Source organism: Castor canadensis, chromosome X (assembly GCF_047511655.1).
Source record: "Castor canadensis chromosome X, mCasCan1.hap1v2, whole genome shotgun sequence".
Taxonomy (NCBI): domain Eukaryota; kingdom Metazoa; phylum Chordata; class Mammalia; order Rodentia; family Castoridae; genus Castor; species Castor canadensis.
This window is the reverse complement of record NC_133405.1, coordinates 127,219,607-127,243,228: the sequence shown is the minus strand read 5'-3', so window position 1 is coordinate 127,243,228 and position 23,622 is coordinate 127,219,607. Positions and strand designations below refer to the sequence as shown.

At 35.3% G+C, this 23,622-nt stretch overlaps 1 protein-coding gene across 3 annotated transcripts in view; it reads right to left on the bottom strand.

Moving 5' to 3' along the window:
• Nucleotides 1–23,622, bottom strand: part of Scml2 (Scm polycomb group protein like 2) — a 93,783-nt gene that overhangs the window by 17,018 nt on the left and 53,143 nt on the right. For 2 of the 3 annotated variants that reach the window (XM_074062393.1, XM_074062394.1), the window contains exons 8-12: nucleotides 9,081–9,143; nucleotides 8,481–8,680; nucleotides 6,512–6,626; nucleotides 3,749–3,952; nucleotides 2,778–2,960 (exon numbers count right to left, since the gene is read on the bottom strand). In XM_074062393.1, the coding sequence (XP_073918494.1) occupies nucleotides 2,778–2,960; nucleotides 3,749–3,952; nucleotides 6,512–6,626; nucleotides 8,481–8,680; nucleotides 9,081–9,143 (765 nt within the window). The remainder of the gene's footprint in view (nucleotides 1–2,777; nucleotides 2,961–3,748; nucleotides 3,953–6,511; nucleotides 6,627–8,480; nucleotides 8,681–9,080; nucleotides 9,144–23,622) is intronic. The other variant, XM_020152201.2, reaches the window with a different exon arrangement.

Genomic DNA, 23,622 nt, shown 5'->3' with positions numbered 1-23,622 from the left:
AGGCTAGCCTGAGCATAAAGCAAGACCCTATTTGAAAAATAACCAAAGCATAAAGGGCTGGGGGCATGGCTCAAGTAGTAGAGTGTTTTGCTTAGCAAGTACAAGGCACTGAGTTCTACCCCCAGTACCACCACCAAAAAAAAAAAAAGGAAGCAAATGGCTAATAGAACAGTAAACTAGGGCAACCACTGTGAAAAACTGCTTGATGGTATCCACTAAAGCTGAACCTGTGCATTTCCTATGACCTAGAAATTCTATTCCTGGATAGATACAAGAACAGAAAGGCATACATATTTCACCAGAAGACATGTACCAGACAATTCACAATAACACTACTCATAGTGGTACCAAATGGGAAGTACCTAAATGGATACATGCATTAATAATGGCATTTTTTACATAACAGAATATTATACAGCAATGAAAATGAAATATCTAACTACATGCAATGATATAGATTAATCTTAGAAACATAATGATGAGAGAGAAAAGTTTAGACACAAAAGAATACATACTGCATTAATTCAACTTTTGTAAAATTCAAAAGCAGGCAAAAACAACATATGGTACTAGAAGTCAGGACAGGAGTTACACTCACAAGAATCAAGGCAGAATATCAGATGGAAGCAGGGGGTTGACACAATAGGGCTATTTCCAGGATACTATTAATGTCTACTTTTTCAAGCAGGATCTCCTTATACAGCTATGTTTACTTTGTGAACATTAAGCTGTATTACATGTATATTTTTGCATTGTATATTATACTTCAGTGAAATGTCTTAAAATTGACTATTGCTAAAATAAGCAAGCACTATATTTGTCAATCAAAATCTCCTAAAAGTACTTTATCTTAAAAATATTTTGAGTCACTTATTCAGAAAATATAAAATAAGTGGGATATTGGACATGAATTTTTAGGAAGAATCAATTTTATAATTACATGCAACATCTTTAACTGTAAGCAAACTTAAAGACAACATAAAAGTTCCAGTTCAAATCCATTTTCAAATGGCTAAATTAAGGTTTTTGTGAGAGAAAATTGAAATATTATTTAGGATACCTTGGTATATTCTGTCTAGTAGTAACCCAGTCCAGTTATTTGATAAATCTGAAAATTCAAGCAGTCTGTGCTCAATTTTAAAAGAAAAATGATACTTTCTTTGCAATCTTTCAAACAATTTTCAAAAATCTTTCAGTATAAGTCACTGGCATTCTGAATGCTTTAAAAAAAAATCAGGAAATTGTACTTTTGACTTCTCTAACTCGTATTTTCCCCAAATTACTATTACAGACAAAAAGTCAGTGTCTCTCTGTCTCTCTCTCTCACACATACACAAGCATTCCCTCTCTTCCTCCATCCCCATAGGTGATCAAGCACTTTCTATCCATCTTCTAATTCTACTATTTTTGGTAACCTCTTACCTCTTCTGAAGGAGCAAAGGAGGATAATATTACACGAGAATATGAACTTTCACTCTTCCTCTTCAACCTACTTCTAGCAGCTACGTTTTATTGTTGCCATTTCATGCCATACATAATGCAGGCTGAGTTTACATAACCTTTCTCACAACTCAAGAAGTACCCACTTTGCTGCTAGGGAAATTGAGACTCAGGGAGGTTCAGTACTTTGTGCATAAGCATATGGCTAATTAATATCAGGACATGGATTAAATTTTAGATCTGTCAGATGTCATGGCCTTTCAGCACACAGATAAATTACAGGGTCAATACTGGAATCCATGTCTGATAAATTCCAACACAAGTACTCTATTCCACTGTCTATGCATATTTTGCAAGGATATCATACTTTATTTCAAAGACACTCACTGAGCAGTTATACTAGCAGGGAGAAACTGTAAGGAGGATTCCAGTTACAGGACCGCTTTAGTAAACCAGAAGCTGTTAACAGGGTTCCAAAGGAGGGTAGTGACAGGAAATGGAGAGGAGGGAATAGTTCGGAGAGTCTTTACTGAAGTAGATAAGACAGTGTATGAAGAAAGTGTGGAGGACCAGAAAAGAGAAACTAGAATGGTGTCCAAGCTTCACACCTAGTTGGAATGCAAACTTGGATTCTTGGACTTAAACAGATGTGATACTTTATATTCCCAGAATCTGTAGTACCTGACCAGAAAGCCATGAAATTCATAATACTTGAGAACTTTAGCTACTCTTAAAAGATACACAAGATCCTGCTGTAATCAGCAGAACATGGTTAGCTTCCAAGAGTAGATGAAAAGGAGGCAAACTTTTCTTCTAAATAAAATTTGCCAAAAAACTCAGAGCTTTCTTACTTTGGAGATCAGAAATAAGAACCTACTTTTGTTTCTACAGGACTATCTTATAGCCATCCTCTTATTTAGGTGTCAGTTTGGAGTTCTTATGGAAGAGAGGCAACCGAGGCTTAAATGTCAAAGTTAAGCAGATCATTCTTTATAGCCAATAGGTTCAACATGCTTTGCTAAATTGTTAGGATTAAGGTATATAACTTTAAAGCAGCATTTACATCTAATAGAAAATGTGCAACTGTAAACTAGTCACAAAGAAGCCAAACATAATCCACTTGACTTTGATTCTTGAGTTCATTAGAAACACAATTTACTTTCTCACTTTAAATGAGAGGCACTAACTGCATGCCATACACTTCTAATTAGTTCATGGTGGCTAAAATGTTTACTTTGAGGAGGACAGAAATAAAAACTAGGAACTACACAAGATTCTCAAGTAAAGTATAAAATATAAAATAGAAGCATAGTATAAAAATCTACAATTTCTCTCACCTGGTTTATTTTGATCATGTTCCACAGGGTTTTCAGTATTGTCCTTGTAAGAGCTGAAAGGTTGGCTACTCAAAAGATTATCGCTCTGCAGACTGTGACACAAAGTCTCAAGAAAGCGAAGAGCAAATGATGCGCTATTCACTGGAGGGAGCTGGATGGCATGGTTTTCCCCATCAAAGAAGGCTGTTTGGGAGGTGGGAAGTGTCAGTCATCTCACAGAGAAATATAACACAAGAGCTGTTGGAATGGCTCAAGTGGTAGAGTGCCTGCCGAGCAAGCATGAGGCCCTGAATTCAAACCCCAGTGCTGCCAAAGAAAAAAAGAAATACAACACCAACACACCCTCCATCGATTAAATTTAAATAAAAATTTAAAATTTTTTTTTAATTAATAAAGAAATAATCTTATCTAAAAAAAGTTCCTCTCACTCAAACACAATAGCCTGTATTGGTAAAAATGTACTTATTTAAAAATATTCAGAGAGTAAAAAGAACAGAGACTTCTTGATCTATAATAACACTTTCTTCTATTCCAAACATTCCACAGGTACAAATGTTGTGGTATTCAATCATACTAACACTACCAGTTGTATCTTACATCTTAATGAGTTCTTGAGTCATACTGTTTATTTTAAACTTCTTATACAGCAGTCTGCTTTCTATACAACTTAAAATATATTATCAACCAAGATACTCTGTCTATAGTGAGCTTCCCCACTGCAAGTAAAAGGAAAAATCTTTTACTTCAATTTTAGTGACAAGTGCCAACATTTGTCTATTTTGAAAGTAAACTTTCCAAACCAGTGTTAAATCTATAAACATATATGGTAACTGTTCTACATATTCTATCAGTGTTATAAAGATCACAGTATATTAATAGGATATAAACATTACAGTCTGTGTTATAAAATCCTGCCTTCTATAAACTTGAAATAATATTTGGAAAAGAAATAATGGATTAGATTGGTATACCAGTTATCAATTCTCCTCCACGATTATCTGGCTTGAGAAATCCAAAAACAGTCTTTGCCTCAAAGGCACAATCCACACAGGCCTGCACAGTCCGCCGGAGTACCACATTCACAGGACCTGGGCCAAAGTGGTCAGGCAGCTGCTGGATTTTCTTTGCATCCAGGTAAGGGCCAGTGTTTCCATGTTTATTTATATAGACACAGACTTGAGAAGAAATGTGAATAAAGATATAATAATGAGACTGATTAAAAGGAGCTTTGTGAAAACATTACGTAATTATTACATCCTACTAGTCACCTCACTCGAAGAGAACTTAAACATATAGTATCGATTATTTCTGCTACCTAAAAATACGTAGATAATATTTGTATGAAGATATTAAACAAAAATTAGTCAAAAAGTTTATTCAGTATTTTAGAATTATGCCCAATCTGAGTATATAAAAACTATGGTTTAGAATTTTTAAGAATATCACAAAAAATTCATATATTTTTGTATTATATAAAATGGTGCAAAGATAGGTGAGTATTTCCTCTTTTAATTGTACACATAGCATAAGAATTTCATCTTGAAACTAGTCATCTTGATATACTCCTTTTTAGGACTGAATTTCTTATAAATCACCAACATTGTACCTCAACTGTATCTTCTAAATAACCAAACATTTAAGGTATATGTCATAGTAAGTTCTCATGACATACATTTATTGATTTTAAGAAAATAAAAATGTTCCTTCTATATATGCAAGGGTTCACTGAAAAATTAAACTTTTTTTAAAAATTTTTTTCTTTTATTATTCATATGTACATACAAGGCTTGGTTCATTTCTCCCCCCTGCCCCCACCCCCTCCCTTACAACCCACTCCACCCCCTCCCTCTCCCCCCCACCCCCTCAATACCCAGCAGAAACTATTTTGCCCTTATTTCTAATTTTGTTGTAGAGAGAGTATAAGCAATAACAGGAAGGGACAAGGGTTTTTGCTGGCTGAGATAAGGATAGCTATACAGGGTATTGACTCACATTGATTTCCTGTGTGTGGGTGTTACCTTCTAGGTTAATTCTTTTTGATCTTTTTTTTTTTAGTATAAAAAAAGCATAGGATACAGAAGTAATTCAACTATAATCACACAAATGTCAAGTTTCAATAATTTTTCTTTATCACAATCAACCAATGAAAATCAGCACATGCTATAAAAATCAAAACTTCTGTCCTCCTAAATCAAGAAGCACAGTATTTTTAACCCATTAATTTATACTGCATTTTTCATATATATAGTCTATATATAATAAAAACTCATTTATCTGTTTCATTATGTCAAAATATATGATAATCCAATTTTGTAGCAATAGCCAGAGGAAGGATGGACTCTCACAGATAAGTGAAAAGGCAATTAAAAACTTAACTCATGGTGCTGAAGACACGGATACATTCTATTAAGCACAAGTGAAGCTAAACAAGGATTTTAATGTTTTATCTCTTTTCTGTTATAATAGGTTGAGTATACCTTATCTGAAACACTTGGGACCAGAATTGTTTCAGATTTCAAAATTATCAGTATATACATAATGAGGTATCTTGAGGATAGGAGCCAAGTCTAAACACAAAATCCATTTATGTTTCATATATACTTTATAAACACAGCCTGAAGTAATTCTATGCAATATTTTTAGTGCACCTGTGTTTGGACTGCAACCCATCATATGAGGTCAGGTGTTTTTCACTTGTGTTGTCATGTTACTGCTCAAAAAGTTTTGAATTTTGGAGCATCTAAATTTCAGATTTTTGGATTAAAGATAGTCACCGTGTATTCATTTAGCTAGTCCTGCTAATGGATTAAAGGTCAGAAAATAAACTGCAAAATGAGGTATGATGTAATAATCCTTTGTAATGTGATTTCTATTTCAAAAATAAATTATAAATTCCTTTTAGTCAGGAAAGAAAAATATTGGGGGAAAAGTCCAAGGTATAGAAGAATGTAAGGGAAATAATTAAAGACGTAGGAGAGGAAGCAATAGAACGTGCTTTTTTAAAAACAGGAAAGGAACAGGGAAATATGAGGAGATGATAAAAGGGACTGATTTTTCTGGGTTGGTCATCTTTCAAACTTTTCACATGGCAAAGAACAATTTGTCACCATGCCCTTTTACAGGCAAGGATCTGTCAAGAAAAAGTATTTGCAAAAGGTATTGCATTAAAAAGGTTTGCAGTAGCTTTGAAAACATATGATATAAAATGACAAATTTTGAAGAGATAAAGGGAAAATAATATATTTGACAATGATGTAAATGCTGTGAATCTTACTTAAATGGATATAATTCTTTTAAGAACATAGAATTTTCAAGTGACTTGTGTATTTAAAGAAAACTGTTTTTCTTAAACATCAAAATGAGCAATCATTATGCATTACAAAGTACTTTAATATGAAAAATGTGTAAAAAAAGTTTACTCTTATTATCTTTTTAAACTCTTATTTCCAGGACTTCAAAGATAGTGAAAACAACACAAGAATAAAAGGGAATTTTATAACTCTTTAAAATATGAATTTGCCAGGCATCGGTGGCTCATACCTATAATCCTAGCTACTCAGGAGGCAGAGATCAGAAGGATCGTGTTTTGAAGCCAGCCTGAGGCAAATAGTTCTAGAGACCCTATCTTGAAAAAAAAAAAAAAAAACACAAAAAAGGGCTGGTGGAGTGGCTCACAGTGTAGACCCTGAATTTAAACCCCAGTACCTCAAAAAAATATATATATATGAATTTACCTGTAGACATCACTATTTTAGATGGTCCAGGAATGGCATCCCTATTGCCACGGTCTCTAGTCAGAGACCTTAGAGAAGCTGAAGATGTAGAACACAACACAGGAATAATTTTTTCCTGTTTAAAAAAGAGAAAGAAAACACATTACTCTTGAAATTATCAGTTATCAGAAGTTCTCAAGGTTGAAAACCCTGTGCGTATTATGAACTGCACTTTCCAAACACTTCTTCCAGGGCCCATGAGCTGTCCACGTGGGAGAAGAGACCTAGGATTCTCTGCCCTGCATTCTGCTGCAATAGATCAAACCTTGTCAAATTAGTTCACTCTGTGAAACTGGTCTTATTTTTTTTAAGGTTCCCTGTATAAAGCAAGTCTGAATATTCATGATTATTTTCTGACTGTACATTTGTAGATGGTGGAATTGTTGGGCAGAACATACACATATAAAAATGTTAACTGCTCTTTTTTCTTTAGAAAAGATATGCCCCACTTTGTGTTTGCATATTTCTATCTTTCAAGAAACCTGGGAAATTATGAAACATCATTTCTTCAGTATCTTTCCTGCCCAGCATCTCTTTTCTCCTGATACTCTAACTACATATGTGTTAGACCTTTGACACTACCTAAACTGTCCCTGATGTTCTGTTTATTTTCTTTCTTAATCTTTTTTTTCTCAGTTTTTCACAATGGTTAATTTCTAGTTGATTTACTTTTTCTTCTGTTACCTCCACTCAATTCTAGTTAATTATGTCCAGTGAATATTTTATTTTAGATATTATACTTTTCAGTTTCTGGATTTCCATTTGGCTCCTTTCTATCCCTTATTTCTCTTAAGATGGCCTGTATTTTTAATCACTGCAATTATATGTACATATGTTTTTAACTTTTTTACCAAGGACATTTTCAATAATCAGTTTAAATTTTTTGTTTGCTAGTTCTACTATCTGGGTCATATTGGGGTCTGTCTCAGTTAAATTTCTTTTCTATTGAAAATGTGTTTCATTTTACCATGTCATTGTATTTTGGCAATTTTACCAGACATTATGAATGCTAATTTGTACAGTTTCTGAGTTCTATTTTTCTTGATGATTATTATTTCATTTGTTTTAGCTACTAATTATCTTGGTTGGATTTAAAGTTTAGACTCGGATCTTAGGCCTAACTCCAGCCTCAGTGCAGACCTTTTACTTTAACTAAGCTAGTTTCTGTGTGATCCATACATACTTGGATCAGTAGTGTGTCAGAGATGCTGGTAGACAAGAGTTTGGAATACCCTCTTTGGCTCTTTTCCTTCCAAGGTATGTCCTTTGTCTTCAGCAGCTGGTTTCCCTGACTTCTGTTTTCTAGGTTCCCTAGGCCAGATAAACTGTAGTTTTTCCACCAATACCACTGCTTCCTAACATGCTACATGAAGCACACCTGACCCAAGGTTTAAAATGACAAAAATGAAAACTCACTTTATGTAACACCCTTCCCTTCCTCTTGGTGTCTAATCTCCCTGCCACCAGAATCTGCTTCCATTCATTCTCCAGTGTCTTATTGTAAGTTAGCTACTTTTTTCTACTATTTCTAGGTTTTAAGGATTTTTTTTGTGGGGGGAGTCAGGTCAGTAGGTTGTAATTCCAGCATTACTGAATTTATAAAATTAATGCCTCCTGTATCCCCCACCAATTTATTGAGGTGTAATTTATGTATTTAACATGTACTTCATATTGATGGTTTTAAAAGTATACTAGGTTTTAAATTAACTAGCCTGAACATAAACACACCCACTCTGTACTTCTGAGGTGGTTTAGAAGTAGAACATCAAATAAGAAGCTTCAAGTTTACCCAAGGGGTGGGGGAAACAATCTCTCAATAGCCACGTGAGGCTTTCAAGAGCCTATGGAGTCTAAGCAAGTTCCTAAACTGTACGTTAAAATAAGGGACTGCAGAGACCTATAATACAAATTAGCAGGAGATATGACTAACCTTTTTTTTCCTTGGTGTTACATTTTTGAGACAACTGCCCTTCTTGGGAACTGAAGTATGTGCTGTTGGTTTAATTCGACTTGATTTCCTTATCTGTTGTGTTGGTAGTATCGCGACAGTTTCCTGTGAAGACTGCATTGGCTGCTGGGTCCCTTCAGAAAGGGAGGACTGTGTTTTGGTTACCTTCTTTGCAGGTGGAACTAAGAAAAAACACAGCAACAAAACATTAAAGTAAATGACATAATTAAGGCATTGTCATAAGCATATGACTCTATAAAAGTTTAAGTTAATCTTTAAGACTGTTCCCAAAGGTTATTCACTGAAAGCCACTTAAAGGTATCATTTTAAATGTCTTAGGTATTTTAAGATTTCATATTATCAGGAAATAGTATAATTCTCCAGAAAAAAATTAACAGGCTTTTTATAAAAATAACCAGTAACTTTGACTTAGCACAGTGAAAATTTCTAGCAATTTACCCTTTGGCTACTATCATTTTTTTTCTTAACACAGAAAAGGGTCTTTCTTTCAGAAAACACTACCCAATTATGCTATGTACAGAAATCATCTTGTAAATCAATATAGAAAAATAAAGCAACTACCTAGGGTTCCTTCTTCCTTTTTCAGAGGCCTGGTGACTCCTCTGTTCCTGGATTTTTTTTCAGCTTTATTGAGGTATAATTGAAAAATAAAAATTATATATATTTAAGGCTAGAATACATTTTATATTCCTATATATGTATCAAATAATTTTCATATACTACAATACAGATTCTACATTAATATCATGGAAAGGCTACTGTAATACCTGAGTAATTTGTAGCTACTAGTTACCTGGTAGCCCAATCCAATTTTAATATTCTGAATGAAGATTATCTGCCAGGTTACTTTTGTCTATGTTCACAGGTAAATAAAGAGATAGTTTTAGCATTAATCCCCTGACAATTCCATTATTACAAAAATGAATTTTGCATAGTAAAAAGTACAAGTGTCAACTAAAAATTTATTACAAGGAAGAGCTATGAAACATTCATCTGTTAAAAAATCAACCACAGTTCTTTTGAGGGCTTTATTTTACAACTTAAAACAATCTACTGCTTTGCTCCTCCCATACTCATAGACTATTTATGTGTAAATCTAATCTGTGATAGAAAGTATTACATTTTTCTGCAGCCTTTTTTTACCTACCTTCTATCACTTACCAAATCAAGAGGAAGTGGCAACCTACCTCATTTACTAGGGCAAACATGGGACCACTTAACTGCCACCATCACTTTCTCTGTCATTTATAAGCAGTTCACACCTACTTACATTGGCCTATTCTTACCTCATTATGATCATGTACCTCACAATCTAGGTTTATTTCCCATTTTAAAAATGTCAGTAACTTAACTCATATTAGTTCTTCTTACATAATCTCCTTGTCATCATATTCAGGATTTTTGCCATCATACTTTTGATGCTTTATCACTCTGACCTTCTGACTAAAAATTTCAGCTACCCCTGAAATGATTATTCTTGCAATTTCTGGAACTCTTCTATCTCCAAGTCAAACAACTGTGTCCCCTTTCTCCACCTCCAACTTCCTTACTTGTGACCTTTGTTTCAAACCACTATATTTTACATTCTCATTCTCAAGTTTCCTACATTTTCATCCAACCTATTAGCTGTCTTCTGGCTTTTCTTACTCCTTATTCAACCTGTACCCAACTGTCCACCTCCACCAACACCCCCAACTAGTAGTATCCCTTCCTTTAACACCCCTTGATCTTTAATCATGTCCAGTGTGTCAACTCTAGCCTCTAAGTTATCTGCTTTCTCTGGTCTATAAAACCAGAGAAAGCTATAAAACAGGGGTTAGCATCTTGTTCTATAAAAGACCAGACAGTAAATATTTCAGGCTTTGAAGGTCATATATGGTCTCTGGCACACATTCTGCTTTGTTTTATTTTTTACAACCAATTAACAAAAATAATTCTTAGTTCACAAGCTACATGAGCTGAATATGGTCTTCAATTTGTAGTTTGCCAACTCCCACTTTAGGACATTACTGGTCTCTATAAAATACATGCTAACTTCAATGGAGGAGTCACTGTTATGACTCATTGATTTCAACATGTGTTTCAATATTTTCCCTGCAAAAGTTCCCATCTCCCTCTCACTCTGCTCCATTCATCAAATGACCCAAACTTCAACTTTATGTGAAGATTAAAGGCTAACTTTCTCCATCTTAAAAACTTTTATTTTCAATCACTTTTATTTTCTTCTCTTGCAAATGAAAATTTTCCTTCTACAAATTCCAAACCTCTTTTACTCATGCCTTAGCACTATCTTCTTTGATTTATCGCATACATTATGGCATTAATTATCTCCTCTCTCTTCATGGTATTTAATCACTTGATCTCCATCTCCTTGTGCTCTCTTAAAACCTTTCACATATCCCTGATTTTGAAGTTACCTCTCTGTTTCTGATATATTTTCAAACCTATGGGTCAGTCTCCTCTTTCCACTTACTACCAAACTGCCAACAAAAATCATTTATACTTGATACTTCAATTTCCTTAGCCCCTGTAATAAGCTTTTCTTCTAACATATTTAAAAAAAATTCTTTCCAAGATTATTAATAACCACTCCTTAGTTACTAAATCTAAACATATCCTTATTTTCTTGACAATCTATTGATCTCTACAGTTCTAGTGTCCAACTGTGAATACACATAATATCATGAATACACACTGGATCTAGACCTGGATTCAAATTCCTATGCCAGGTTGGTATAAGAGAGAGTCTAAGAGAGTACATACTGAATGAACAAAAAATATTCTCAAACTAAGCCAGTGCTACATCTCCAATGCTAGTATATTCTATATAAAATAAATTTCAGCAAATAAAACAGTAACTTCATAGAACACAGCAAAAGTAATGAAACAAATATTTAAGGATTTCAGCATTTGAAAATCAGAGCTATAGCTTCAAATAGTCCCTTAAATAATCTATTACAACAAAAGTCCCTAAACATAGAGAATGTATGTACATATAAGCAAAATAAAAAATACAAAAATTTTTATCAATTTTATGCATGAAAAAACTTTACTTTAGAAAGCAAACTTCAAAAAGACTCAATTTTATTTACTGCCACATATCCACCATCTAAAATAAAAACATTTTTAAACAAAGAGTAACCATTTAATATACTGAACATGAAAATTAAATTCCAAAGAGCAAGTATTTAATGTGTGTGTATACACACCACACTGAAACTTTTCAGTATTAACTACTTCAAATAGAAAATTAATTTGTTTAAATAAGGTTAAAATTACATATAGCATTAAAATCATGTATTCACAGTGCTCATAAAATAAAAACCTTTTGAAAAAAGGTATGTAAAATACAAAGAGGTATTTGCTACTCATTTTTAAAAATTTTATGCAAATACCTAACACAAAACTATCTGGTTCTTCACTTTATCTCTAGACGTAACAGAAAATGTTCAGGTAGGAAAAATTTCCCAGAAATGAGAAGTTACCGAATTGTGGAAATGAAAAGGAAATCAATAAATCTTGCAAAACATTCAGGAGGCAAATAATAAAGTCAAATAGAGGACAGGGAGCCCAGAACAGGAAGAAGTGGAGAAAGAAAGGCAATACATGACAGTATTTACTGGCTATTCATTACATGCTAGACACTTTAATACCCAGTAATGTATGCAATCTTCCTAAGCATCCTATGAGGTAGGTACTACTACCCCACCTTATATATGAGGGATTTAGGCTCTCTACGAGGTTAGGTAACTTAGCCAAGAGTACCAATAAAAGTTTTCCCTCTTAAGTACATGCTTTTTCCAACATGCCATCCTGCTTCTCCTCCTGTAACAACAAAAGGCTATCGTGAAATTCACTTCCTTAAGGTGGATGAGTTTTAAAAAAAAAACCCAAGGGACAACCTTGTCAACTCCTGTTTTACTGCATAATCAACAGTTTGTAAGTGCCCTCTTGGGCTGTTTTTAGAACCAGATATGGAAATACAGGGGAAAACAAGGCATGGGTAAAAACATACTGGTAAAACTTTTCAAACCTGGGGGTTTAATGTTATTTAATACTTATGTCCAAATAGTACTTGTTAAATATGTTTCTGCTGACATACGAAGATGCTTTATTGTTGAAACAGTGCTTGCCTTCTCTGAACTGTGGAAAGAGAATACTACAGACAATTACCATAGAAAAGAAAAAATACTTACATACCTTCAAAATGGACAGCAAGTCTAGTTATTGGGACACATGCTAGTTTAACTTACACATGATTGATTTGAACAAGAATTGAAACAGGTAAGAAATAGGTATTTTGTAATAAAGTAATGGTTGTTTACTGTTCTCTAGATTTTCTATCCCCCATTTTGTTAATACCTGGTGTGTTTTTCACTAGTCTAAGGTAATACTGGTCCCAGTCATATAGTTCATATTTCTTGTTTGTGTGTATGTATATATGTAAAATTACTATCTCTTTAAGTAGATAAAATAGGTACCTTTTGTCTCCTCAAATTGAAAATAAGCATCTCAAACTCAACATTTCCAGTGAAGGACGTTGGGAAGATGAGAGATTAGAGACACCAAGCACTTTCCTATGCCCCCAAAACATCAGGTGTGGTGTGGACGGGCACAGGAGTGCTACAGTAAACAATACGTTAGAGACCAGGAAAATTCAGAAATATTGAACTTTAGATTAGTAAAAGAAACAATGGGCACTAACATCAGGTGCTAGGCAAAATAGTAGGAAGCTGGGGGAATCCCCTCCTCAGTCAGCCTTTAGGCAAAAGAATAAAAGGAAAGACTTGATGAGCTCCACAGGTGTACAATCTGACCCTCCAAAAAAAATAATAAAGTTTAAAAATGGGAGATCTGTGATCTCAGCAGCAAACAGAAGCTGGAGAAAGGGCCTCCTGTACTTCCTGCTTTGCTCACCTGTGTCATGGTGGGGAATCATCTTTAGAGAGGTCTTATGGTCAAGCCTTTTGGGCTAGGGAGAATAGAACCCTTACAATTTTGTATCTACAAGTCCCAAAGTCTTCCCACTCCTCAGTAGCTAAGTGAGTGATCACCCTAAGAATCAGTATGGGTCCAGGAAACTGTGACTTGGATGTATATTTGTGGACACAGATATACATGGTGGGAAGTGTGGGCCATATTTCAGAGGGAAGTAGAGGTTGCTTATACCTGGGAGCTGCAGGATGACCTCTGAGAAGAGATGAGCTATGAATGGGGAAGGGTGTCAGGTCACCTAGGATAGAGACTGGCGATGGCAAGGTTCTGCAGGATCATTCAGCACTGTACCTCGCCCCACAGCACAGATTATTTTGGTCCTGTCTACACTCTCAGAGCCCCAGACACACTTGGCAGAAACTCAGACTCTTCAGGCATTTCCTAAGATGCACTAGCATAATACCTCTGGTGTGAGAAGGCATCCAACTGGGCAGTCTTTGGGTTGCACTGGTGAGAGCAGCTTGAGGGCTACTCTTTACATTTCCACCAAGTGTCTCTGGGGCTCTAAGAGTGTGAAAGAAATCGACTTATAACACCCCTAACCACCACATCAACTAAACTGCAAACCAACAAGCTTGGAGAAAAAACAAAGTATCTCCATTTTGTATCTCCTAAGCGAGGAAAATACTGACTCATCTTTTTTTTTTTTTGATTGTTTTGTCTGGCTCTGTATTGTTTTATTGTGTTTTCCCTCACTATTATTTCTTATACCTGCATCCCATATACTTTTCCTCTCCTTATCTTGATCCTTTCTCTTTTTCCTTTCTTATCCCTCTTATTTTATTGCTTAACACTTATCGTTACTAACTTTTAAATTCTCAGTTTATCCTAAAAGTATGCTAGCTCCTTTTTTATCCTTACTGAGGATGTAGCTGATGTTGCAAATTGTTTATTACTACATTTAAATGTCTGGTTTGTTTTTAAGGAGTTGTTATTACTACAGTCTACCTTTTCTCCTCTGAGTGGTAGTGGGGATTGAGATCTCAAGAGAAGGTTGCCTACTATGAAGATCATTATGGAAAATCAGAAGAGATATCTATCCCAACAGATGTGCAAACTGCAATGTGAAAACACAGAAATATGAAAAAAGCAAGGCAATATGACTCCTTCAAAAGTTCGTAATTCCTCAGATACTGATATGGCTAAGTGGTTGGACAAGGAATTCAAAAGTATAGTTTTAAAGATGATCAATGACCTCAAAGTGGATTCAAATAAACAGATGAAGTAAGGAAGTCAATTCAAGACTTGGATGAGAAATTTTACCAATTTGGATAAAAAAATTCAGCAAAGAGGTTCTGGGGAAAAAAAAAGAAACCACATAAAATCTTAGAAATGAAAAGCTCAATAAATCAAATAAAAAAACAATGGAGCAGAGAACAGTGGCTCAAACCTGCAATCTGGAGGTAGGGATTGAGAGGATCACAGTTTGAGGCTGGCCTGGGCAAAAAAGCTCACAAAACTCTGTCTTAACTGATGGCTAGGCATAATAGTATGTTCAGCTACATAGGGAAGCACGAAAAGGAATGCAATCCAGGCTAGCCAAGGCATAAAGCAAAACTGTATCTCAAAAACAGCCAACACAAAAAGGGCTGGTGTAGTGGCTCAAGTGGTAGAGTGCCTGCCAAGCAAGTGCAAGGCCCTGAGTTCAATCTGCCTCCCCCCACCCCCCCAAAAAAATCCCTCAATGGAAAGCTTCACCAACAAACTAGATCAAGCAGAAGAAAAAGTACCAGGGGTTGAAGATAAGTTTGAGGAATTATTACATTCACACAGTTTTTAAAAATGCAATCATAACTACAAATTTTCAAAAAATCTGGTAGGTTTTTTTGGTAGGACTGGGGTTTGAACAAGAATTCTGGGACATGATCAAGAGGCCAAACCCTAAGAATCCACAGGGAAGAAGAAGGAGCTATGATACAAACTAAAGACATAGAAAACCCATCCACTAAAAATATAACAGCAAATTTCCCAAATCTAGGGAAATATATGGACATCCAAGCACAGGAGGCATTCAGAACCCCAAACAGACATGACCAGAAAAGAATATCTCCATGTCACATTATAGTTAAAATGCCAATCATACAAAGAAGGAATATTGAAGACTGCAACAAAATCTCCAAGTTAGTTTCAAAGACAAACTTATCAGAATTACAGCAGACTTTTCAGCAGAAGTCATATAATCCAGGAAAGCATGAAATGATATATTTCAAGACCAGAGAATAAAAACTGTCAACCAAAAATTACTATATACAGCAAAGCTGTCCTTTAAAATTGATGGAGAAACAAAGACCTTCCAAGGTAAGTATGAACTAAAGCAATTCATCACTTCTATGTCAGCACTGCAGAATATAAAAGGAATCCTACAACACAGAGATGAGGGAGAAGAGCTGAGGAAAGAATAAATTTCATGAGAAGAATCAGTGAACAACATGTCCAACTCAGTAAACAAACAAACCTCTAAGATGAGTAAGGGAGAAAGAAAACAACAAAGAATACTCAAATCAACCAGGAAAAAATACAGGAATTAACATTTACCTCTCAATAATAACCCTAAATATAAATGTTCTTAATTCTCCAATTAAAATAAAAGATTCAACTGTTAGCTATCTCCACAAAACACACCTCACTGATAAAGACACTCACAGATTGAAAGTTAAAATATGGAAAATGATATTCTAAGCATAGAGGATCTGAAAGCAAGCTGGAGCAACAATACTCATATCTGACAAAGTAAGTCAAGCCAAAATTAGTCAGAAGACATGAAGAAGGTTACTTCTTGTTAATAAAGGGAGCAATCTATCAAGAACATGTAATAATTATAAATATATACGATATGCATTAATATTAGTACACCCAATTTCATAAAGCAAAGACTGCGGGGCATAAAAAAAGGCAAATAGATACAATAACAGTGGGAGAGTAAAACCCTACTCTCAATACTACTCTCAATAATATGGATCATCCAGGCAAGAAACTAACCGAGTACACTTCAGAGTTAAACTGCATTTAAGAGTCATCTACAGAATATTCCATCCAATAGCTGTGCATATATATTCTTCTCAAAAGCCTATGGAACTTTCTCCAAAATAGATCACATTTTAGGCCATAAAATAAGTCTTCAATACAAAAACATTTAAATAATTTCTTCTATCTTATCAGATAATAATGGAATAAAACTAGAAATTAACAGCAAAATGTACATAGAAAATGTACAAACACACGGAGACTGAACAATATGCTTTTGAAAGGTCAGTGGCTCAATGAAGAAATCAACGGAGAAATTTAAAACTTCCTACAATGAAATGAAAATGAAAACACCACTTGCCAGAATCTATGGGATACAGCAAATGCAATTGTAAGAAAAGTTTATAAATGAGTACCTATATTTTAAAAAATCACAATGATCTCAAATAACCTAATGATTCACTTCAAGCTCTAAAAAAGACAAGAACAACCCAAACCCAAATCTAGAAGGGAAGAAATAATAAAAATCAGAGCTGAAATTAATGAAACAGAAACCAAAAGAACACTACAAAGGATCAAAGAATGAAACAAAGATCTGGTTCTCTGAAAAGATAAGATTGATAAAACCTTTGTTAGCCAGACTAGCCAAAAGACACAGACGATTCAAATCAATAAAATTAGACATGAAAATATTACAACAGATACCACTGAAATCTAGAGGATCATTAGAGAATGCTTTGAGAAATTAAACCCTAGTATATTAGAAAATATAGAAGAAATGTGTAAGTTTCTAAGTCCATAGAACCTACCAAAACTGAATCAAGAGGACATAAAAAACCTAAACAAATCTGTAACAAGAAATGTCACTGAAGCAGTAATAACCTCACAGCTGGGCACTGGTGGCTCACATCTGTAATACTAGCTACTCAGGAGGCAGAGATCAGGAAGATCATGGTTCAAATCCAGCCCCAGGCAAATACTTTATGGGACCCAGTCTTGAAAATACCCAACACAAGAAAGGGCTGGTGGAGACCCCTCAAACCCCAGTACCAAAAAAAAAGAGCTGGCTCAAGTGGTACAGCACCTGGCCCTAAGTTCAAACTGCTGTAGTACTGCCAAAAAAAAAAAGGCTCCCAACAAAGAAAAGTCCAGAATGGGACTAATCCACTGTTGAATTCTACCACACCTTTAAAGAATTAGCACCAATGCTCCTCAAACTATTCCATGAAATAGGAAGGGAAGGAGTGTTTCCAAACTCATTCTATGAAGCCAGTATTAAACTGATAACCAAGACAAGACAAGGACATAACAAAAAAGAAAATTGTATTAACAATTTTCTTTATGAAGATACAAAAATCTCAATGAAATACTTACAAACTGAATTCACCAATACATTTAAAAGATTACATACCATAATCAAGTTCTTCCTCAAATTATCCTGGTTTGCAGATGATATTAGCCTATCCTTAAAAGACCCCAAAGATTCTACCAGAAGACTCCTAGAGCTGACAAACACTTTCAGCAAAGCAGCAGGCTTCAAAATCAACATACAGAAACCAGTAGCTTTTCTATACACCAACAATAAATTCACTGAAAAAGTAGTCAGTAGAACAATCTCATTCACAATAGCCTTAAAAAAAACCCCAAAGCACCTAGGCATAAATGTAACCAAAGATGTTAAAGAGCTCTACAATGAAAACTATAAAGCACTGAAAGAAACTGAAGAAGACACTAGAAGATGAAAAGACCTCCTATGTTCAGCATAATCAATATAGTTAAAATGGCTGTACTACCAAAAACTATAGATTCAATGTAATTCCCATCAAAACCCCAGTGACATTCTTCACAAAATCAGAAAAAAATCTTAAAACTTATATGGAAAACACAAAAATCCCTGAATACTCAAAGCAGGTCTGAGCAAAAAGAGCAATGCAGGAGGTATAAATACCTGACTTCGAATTATTTACTAAAAAGTCATAGTAACAAAAACAGCATGGTCCTGAAACAAAAGCCACAGGTAGACCAATGGAACAGAATACTCATAAATAATCTCACATAGGTACAGTCATCTGATTCTTGACAAATGTGCAAAAAACATACTTTGGAAAAAAGACAGCCTCTGTAACAAGTGGTGCTGGGAAAAAGTGGATCTCCACAGGCAGAAAACTGAAACTTGATCCTCATCTCTCACCCTGTATGAAAATCAACTCAAAATGGACCGAAGACCTTGTAAGAACTGAAATGTTATACTACTAGAGAAATAAACAGGGGAAATACTTCATCAAGGCACAGGTAATGATGTTCCGAATAGGACTCCAATAGCTCAGGAACACCAAAAATGAACAAATGGGATTGTATTAAACTAAAAAACTTCTGCAAGGCAAAAGCAGCAGTCAAGAGAGTAAAGAGATAGTCTATAGAATGGAAGAAAATCTTTGCCAGCTATTCACCTGATGGGTGACTGATATCTAGACTATATAAAGATATCAAAATATTAAACACTAAAAGAATGCTTAATAATAAATGGGTAAGTGAATGGAACAGACACTTTTCAAATGAATAAGTACAAATAGCCAATAAATTCATGAAAAAATGTTCAACATCTTTAGCCATCAAGGAAATGCATATCAAAACTACATTGAGATCCCATTTTACTGAAGTCAGAACAGCTATCATCAAGAAAAAAATGTTGGCAAGGATGCAGGGAAAAAGGAACCCCTATACACTGTTGGTGGGAATGTAAATGAGTACAGCCACTATGGAAATCAGTATGGAGGTTCCTCAAAGTTAAAGATAGGAACCAGGCATGGTGGATCATGCCTGTAATCCCTGCAACGTGGGAAGTGTAGGTAGGAGGATCGGATCACCATCTAAGGTCAGTGCCAGGCAAAAGTGTGAGACCCTATTGAAAAATAATTAAAGCAAAAAGGGTGTGGCTCAAGCATAGAGTGCTTGACTAGCAAGTGCAAGGCCCTTAGTTCAAACCCCCAGGACCACCAAAAAAAAAAAAATAGAACTACCATATTCTACAGCTTTATCACTTCTCGGTATACACCTAAAAGAATCAAAGTCAGTTTACTACAGAGGTACCTACATACCTATGCTTGACTATTTATAATATTTACTATTCACAATAGCCAAGGTACAGATCAGCACAGGTATCCATCAACTGATGTATGAATAAAGAAAATGTGATCTATTTATACAATGGAGTTGTAGACAGCCATAAAGAATGAAATTATACCAGACCCTTGGTGTCTGTGGTATATGGTTCCAAGACAACCACTGCTGAGGAAAAGACCCCAAATGCTCAGGATACATTGAGTTTGGTACTGTACTGCAGATACTTTATTCACTTTTTTTATGTAACAACATTTGACTTTCGCTAAAGATAAGCCATACTACCTTTCAACAAATCTAAAATTTTCACTTTTATCATTTAAACTAAGCACATTAACTTTTATCTTGCTTTTTGGGCACCATTTGCTTTTTTTTTTTTTTTTTTTTTTAGTGGGACTGGGGTTTGAACTCAGGGCTTCATACTTTCAAAACAGGCTCTCTACTGCTTGAGCCACAGCTCCAGTCCATTTTGCTCTGGTTTCTTTTTGGAGATGGGATCTCTTGAACTATTTTCCCAGGCTGGCTTCAAACTGTGATCCTCCTGATCTCAGCTTCCCAAGTAGGTAGGATTACAGGTATGAAGTCACTAGAGTCCAGCACCCACTTGGTTTTTGGGAGGCATATTTTCACAAAATTACAAGCAGGGAAACAATCAGCAGATCACATAATGATTTTAACACAACTGATAATAACACAGGTCTGACCTGAGAGCTTTTCCCATCAACTGAGTTATGTAATGTACATGGAATTTAATTTTTTGTCTTGAAATTTCTTTTGATTTTTAAAAATTTTAACATAAGTAAGTGTGTGTGTGTATGTGTATATATATATATATATATATATATATATATATATATATATACACACACATATATATTTGAATTTTTTATTCTTTTTATTGGATGGTACCAGGGTTTAAACTCAGGGCCTAACACTTGGTAGGCAGGTGCTCTACCACTTGATCCACTCCACCAGCCCTAAAAAATTTAGTATTTTTTTGACTGTGGTTGGTCAAAATCACATGTAATATGATGTCATTTGTAGGAAAAGATGGAATTGGAGATCATCATGTTAAATGAAATAAGTCAGCTCAGCTCACAAGGACAGGTATTACATGTTTTCTCTCATATGTGGAACTTGGGGGAGGGGAGGGCCTGAACATAAAAGGGAAACTATTAGGGATGTGGGAGGAGAAAAGGGAGTAAGAAAGCACAAGAGAGGGGGTAAATATGATCAAAGTGCATTATTCATATGCATGGAAATGTCATTATGAAATTCATTACTCTGTATAATTAATATACACTTTAAAAACCCATTTCCAGAAGCAGAATTAACTGTGCTCCTTCTACATACATTATCTTGATGAATGCCATTATCTTTTATTTCATTTAACTACCTTAAGTCATAAATCTTAAGAGTCATCCTTTTATTCGTCCTTCCATGTATCTAGCCAAGCCTACCTCTCAAGTATTTCACAGATGAATTATTCTTCTTCACTCCTGTCAATGACTTGGCTCAATTTCTGCATAATCTACTATATTAGCCTCTTAATTGCCATCCCCAGCTATCCTTTCCAATCCATACTCTATAGTACATTAAGCGTGATCTATCTAAAATACAAACTGTAAGAAGCAGAGTGGCACAGCGGAAGAGTGCTAAGCCCATAAAATACAAACTGTATATCACTTTTGCACTTAAAAACTTCAGTAATGCTCTATTACCCATATGCTAAAACCTCAACTCTTTGGCCTGCTGCCCTCTATATATCTTCCTCTTTTCTCCAACTACCATTATAGATCCAGTCATAATTATTTGCTTCAGAAATTGACCAATCTTCCAGCAGACACCTTCCCTCCATTGTTAATAGCTAAACTTCTATACAGTCTTGGAAATTCTGATCAATTATCAGCTCTGTAAAATTCTATCACCAGGCAAACACAGGACCCTGAAGCTAACAGAACATACATACTGTTTATCTTTATTGGCATAGACCTTATAACAGCTTATCTTTACATCTATCTGTCTCACCACACTGTGAGTTACCTTGGTGAAAGGGAATCATGTTTAGTTTCATGTATCTGTAACACCTACCTAGTCTAGGGTCTGCCACAGAATGGGCATCCAATAAATGCTGAATGTATGTTTAGTATTCAAGTTCTGTCTTTGACTTTATATTCTCATAGAAACAATTCAGGTAGTTTATGCATTAAATACACTACTATGATTTCATCATAATATTTTCCAGTTTTCTTGGCCATATTAGGCTTCAGATACTAACCAAGCAACTTAAAAACCAATTTCTAAAATGTACTCCATTAAGGAAGGATGAGCTTCAAAACCAGCTATTAAAAAAAAAAAGAAAGTATTAAGTGTTAGCAAGGATACAAGTAGACTCCAAAACCTGGAAAGAGTCCAAATGGATAAAAGAATAAATTGTGGTATATCCACACAATGGAATACTATTCAGCCATAATGAGGTATTGTCAACTTGACTGGATTGATAATTGCCTAGGGGATTTAGTGAAGCACACTTCTGGGCATGTCTATGGGGGTATTTCCAGAGATAATTAGGTCATGAGGGTGCTGACTTAATAAACGGATTAATCCCTTGATGGATTAATAATAAGATGGCATTATTGGGAGGTGGTGAAAGGTGGGGCCTAGAGGAAAGTAGGCCAATAGGGGTGTGTACTTGGGGGCTATATCTTGCTCTGGCCTCTTCCTGTATTCCATTTTCTCTTCTTCCTGCTGACATTAATTTGAGCTGCTCTGCTTTGCCAAGTCCTCCCTGACGTTATGGACTGACAATTCTGAAACCATGAGCCAAAAACACATCCTTTCTCCTTTAAAAAACAGAATGAAGTAGTAATACATGGTACAGCATGAATGAACCTTGACGATAAGTGAAAAAATCCTGGCACAAGTCATATATGATTATGATTACACTTACATAAAATATCTCAAGTAGGAAAACAGATGTCCATTGAGACAGAACACAGATTGGTGGTTAACAGGGTAAGTGGGAGGAGAGAGAATGTGAAGCAACTGCTTCATGGGTACAGGGTTTCCTTTTAGGAGAATGAAAACGTTTTGGAATTACATAGAGGTGGTGGTTGTGCAACACTGAATGCAATAAATGTCCCTACATTATTCCCTTAAAATGGTTAATTTTAACCTTTACATTATGTGAATTTCATTTCATTAAAAAAATCACTGCTGACTTATTAAAATTTGTCTTTACAACTTTGTAAGGCAAGTTTTATTATCTCCATTTTAAATACAAATAAACAGAAGCTCAGCAAGGTATCTATCCAACCCACTATCATATACCCAGTCTAGAAGTAGAACTGTGATTCAAATTAAAAACTATCTAACCCAAAAGCCCGTGTTCTCTGCTTAAACTGGGTGTTTTTAATTAGTGAGGGAAAAATTAGAAGATTTTTTAATCAAAATATTTTCTTCCATAAATTTAAACAAAATACAGATTTAACTAATTTGGTTATTTTTTTTTCAGGTTGAAATTTGAGGAAGCTCTAGGCTCAACTTGCCATCACTTATGCCATCTTAAACCACTTGACACTAAAGTTGTTTGGTTCCAGGAGAGACGGCTCCCCCAAGGGAAACATCTTGTTTCCCAGCACCTATATCAGAACACAAGACCTAGTTCCTAGACTATCCCTAGCAATGGACAATGGACAATGGACAAGCCACAATGAAAAAATTCCTCATCTCTTTACAAAGTTCTTCCTCTCCTATAAAATTCCCAATCTGTAAGTGGCAGGAGGCTCTAGCATCTGCTGGAGACCCCCTTCTTCTCCTGAATAAACCTGTGCTGATGTTGAGCCTTCTCCTCATCTCTGTGCTTTTTCAGTCTAATATCTGGTGCTAAAACCCAGGAAGTCGAGCTTGCAGGCTCGACTCTTGGCTCCCTGCTCTTGCAAGCTGAGAAGCAATGGCAGCTGGCCTTGGGCTAACTCCCAGACCCCGAGCAGAGACTAGAGTTGTCCTCCCTGTTCCCTGCTGC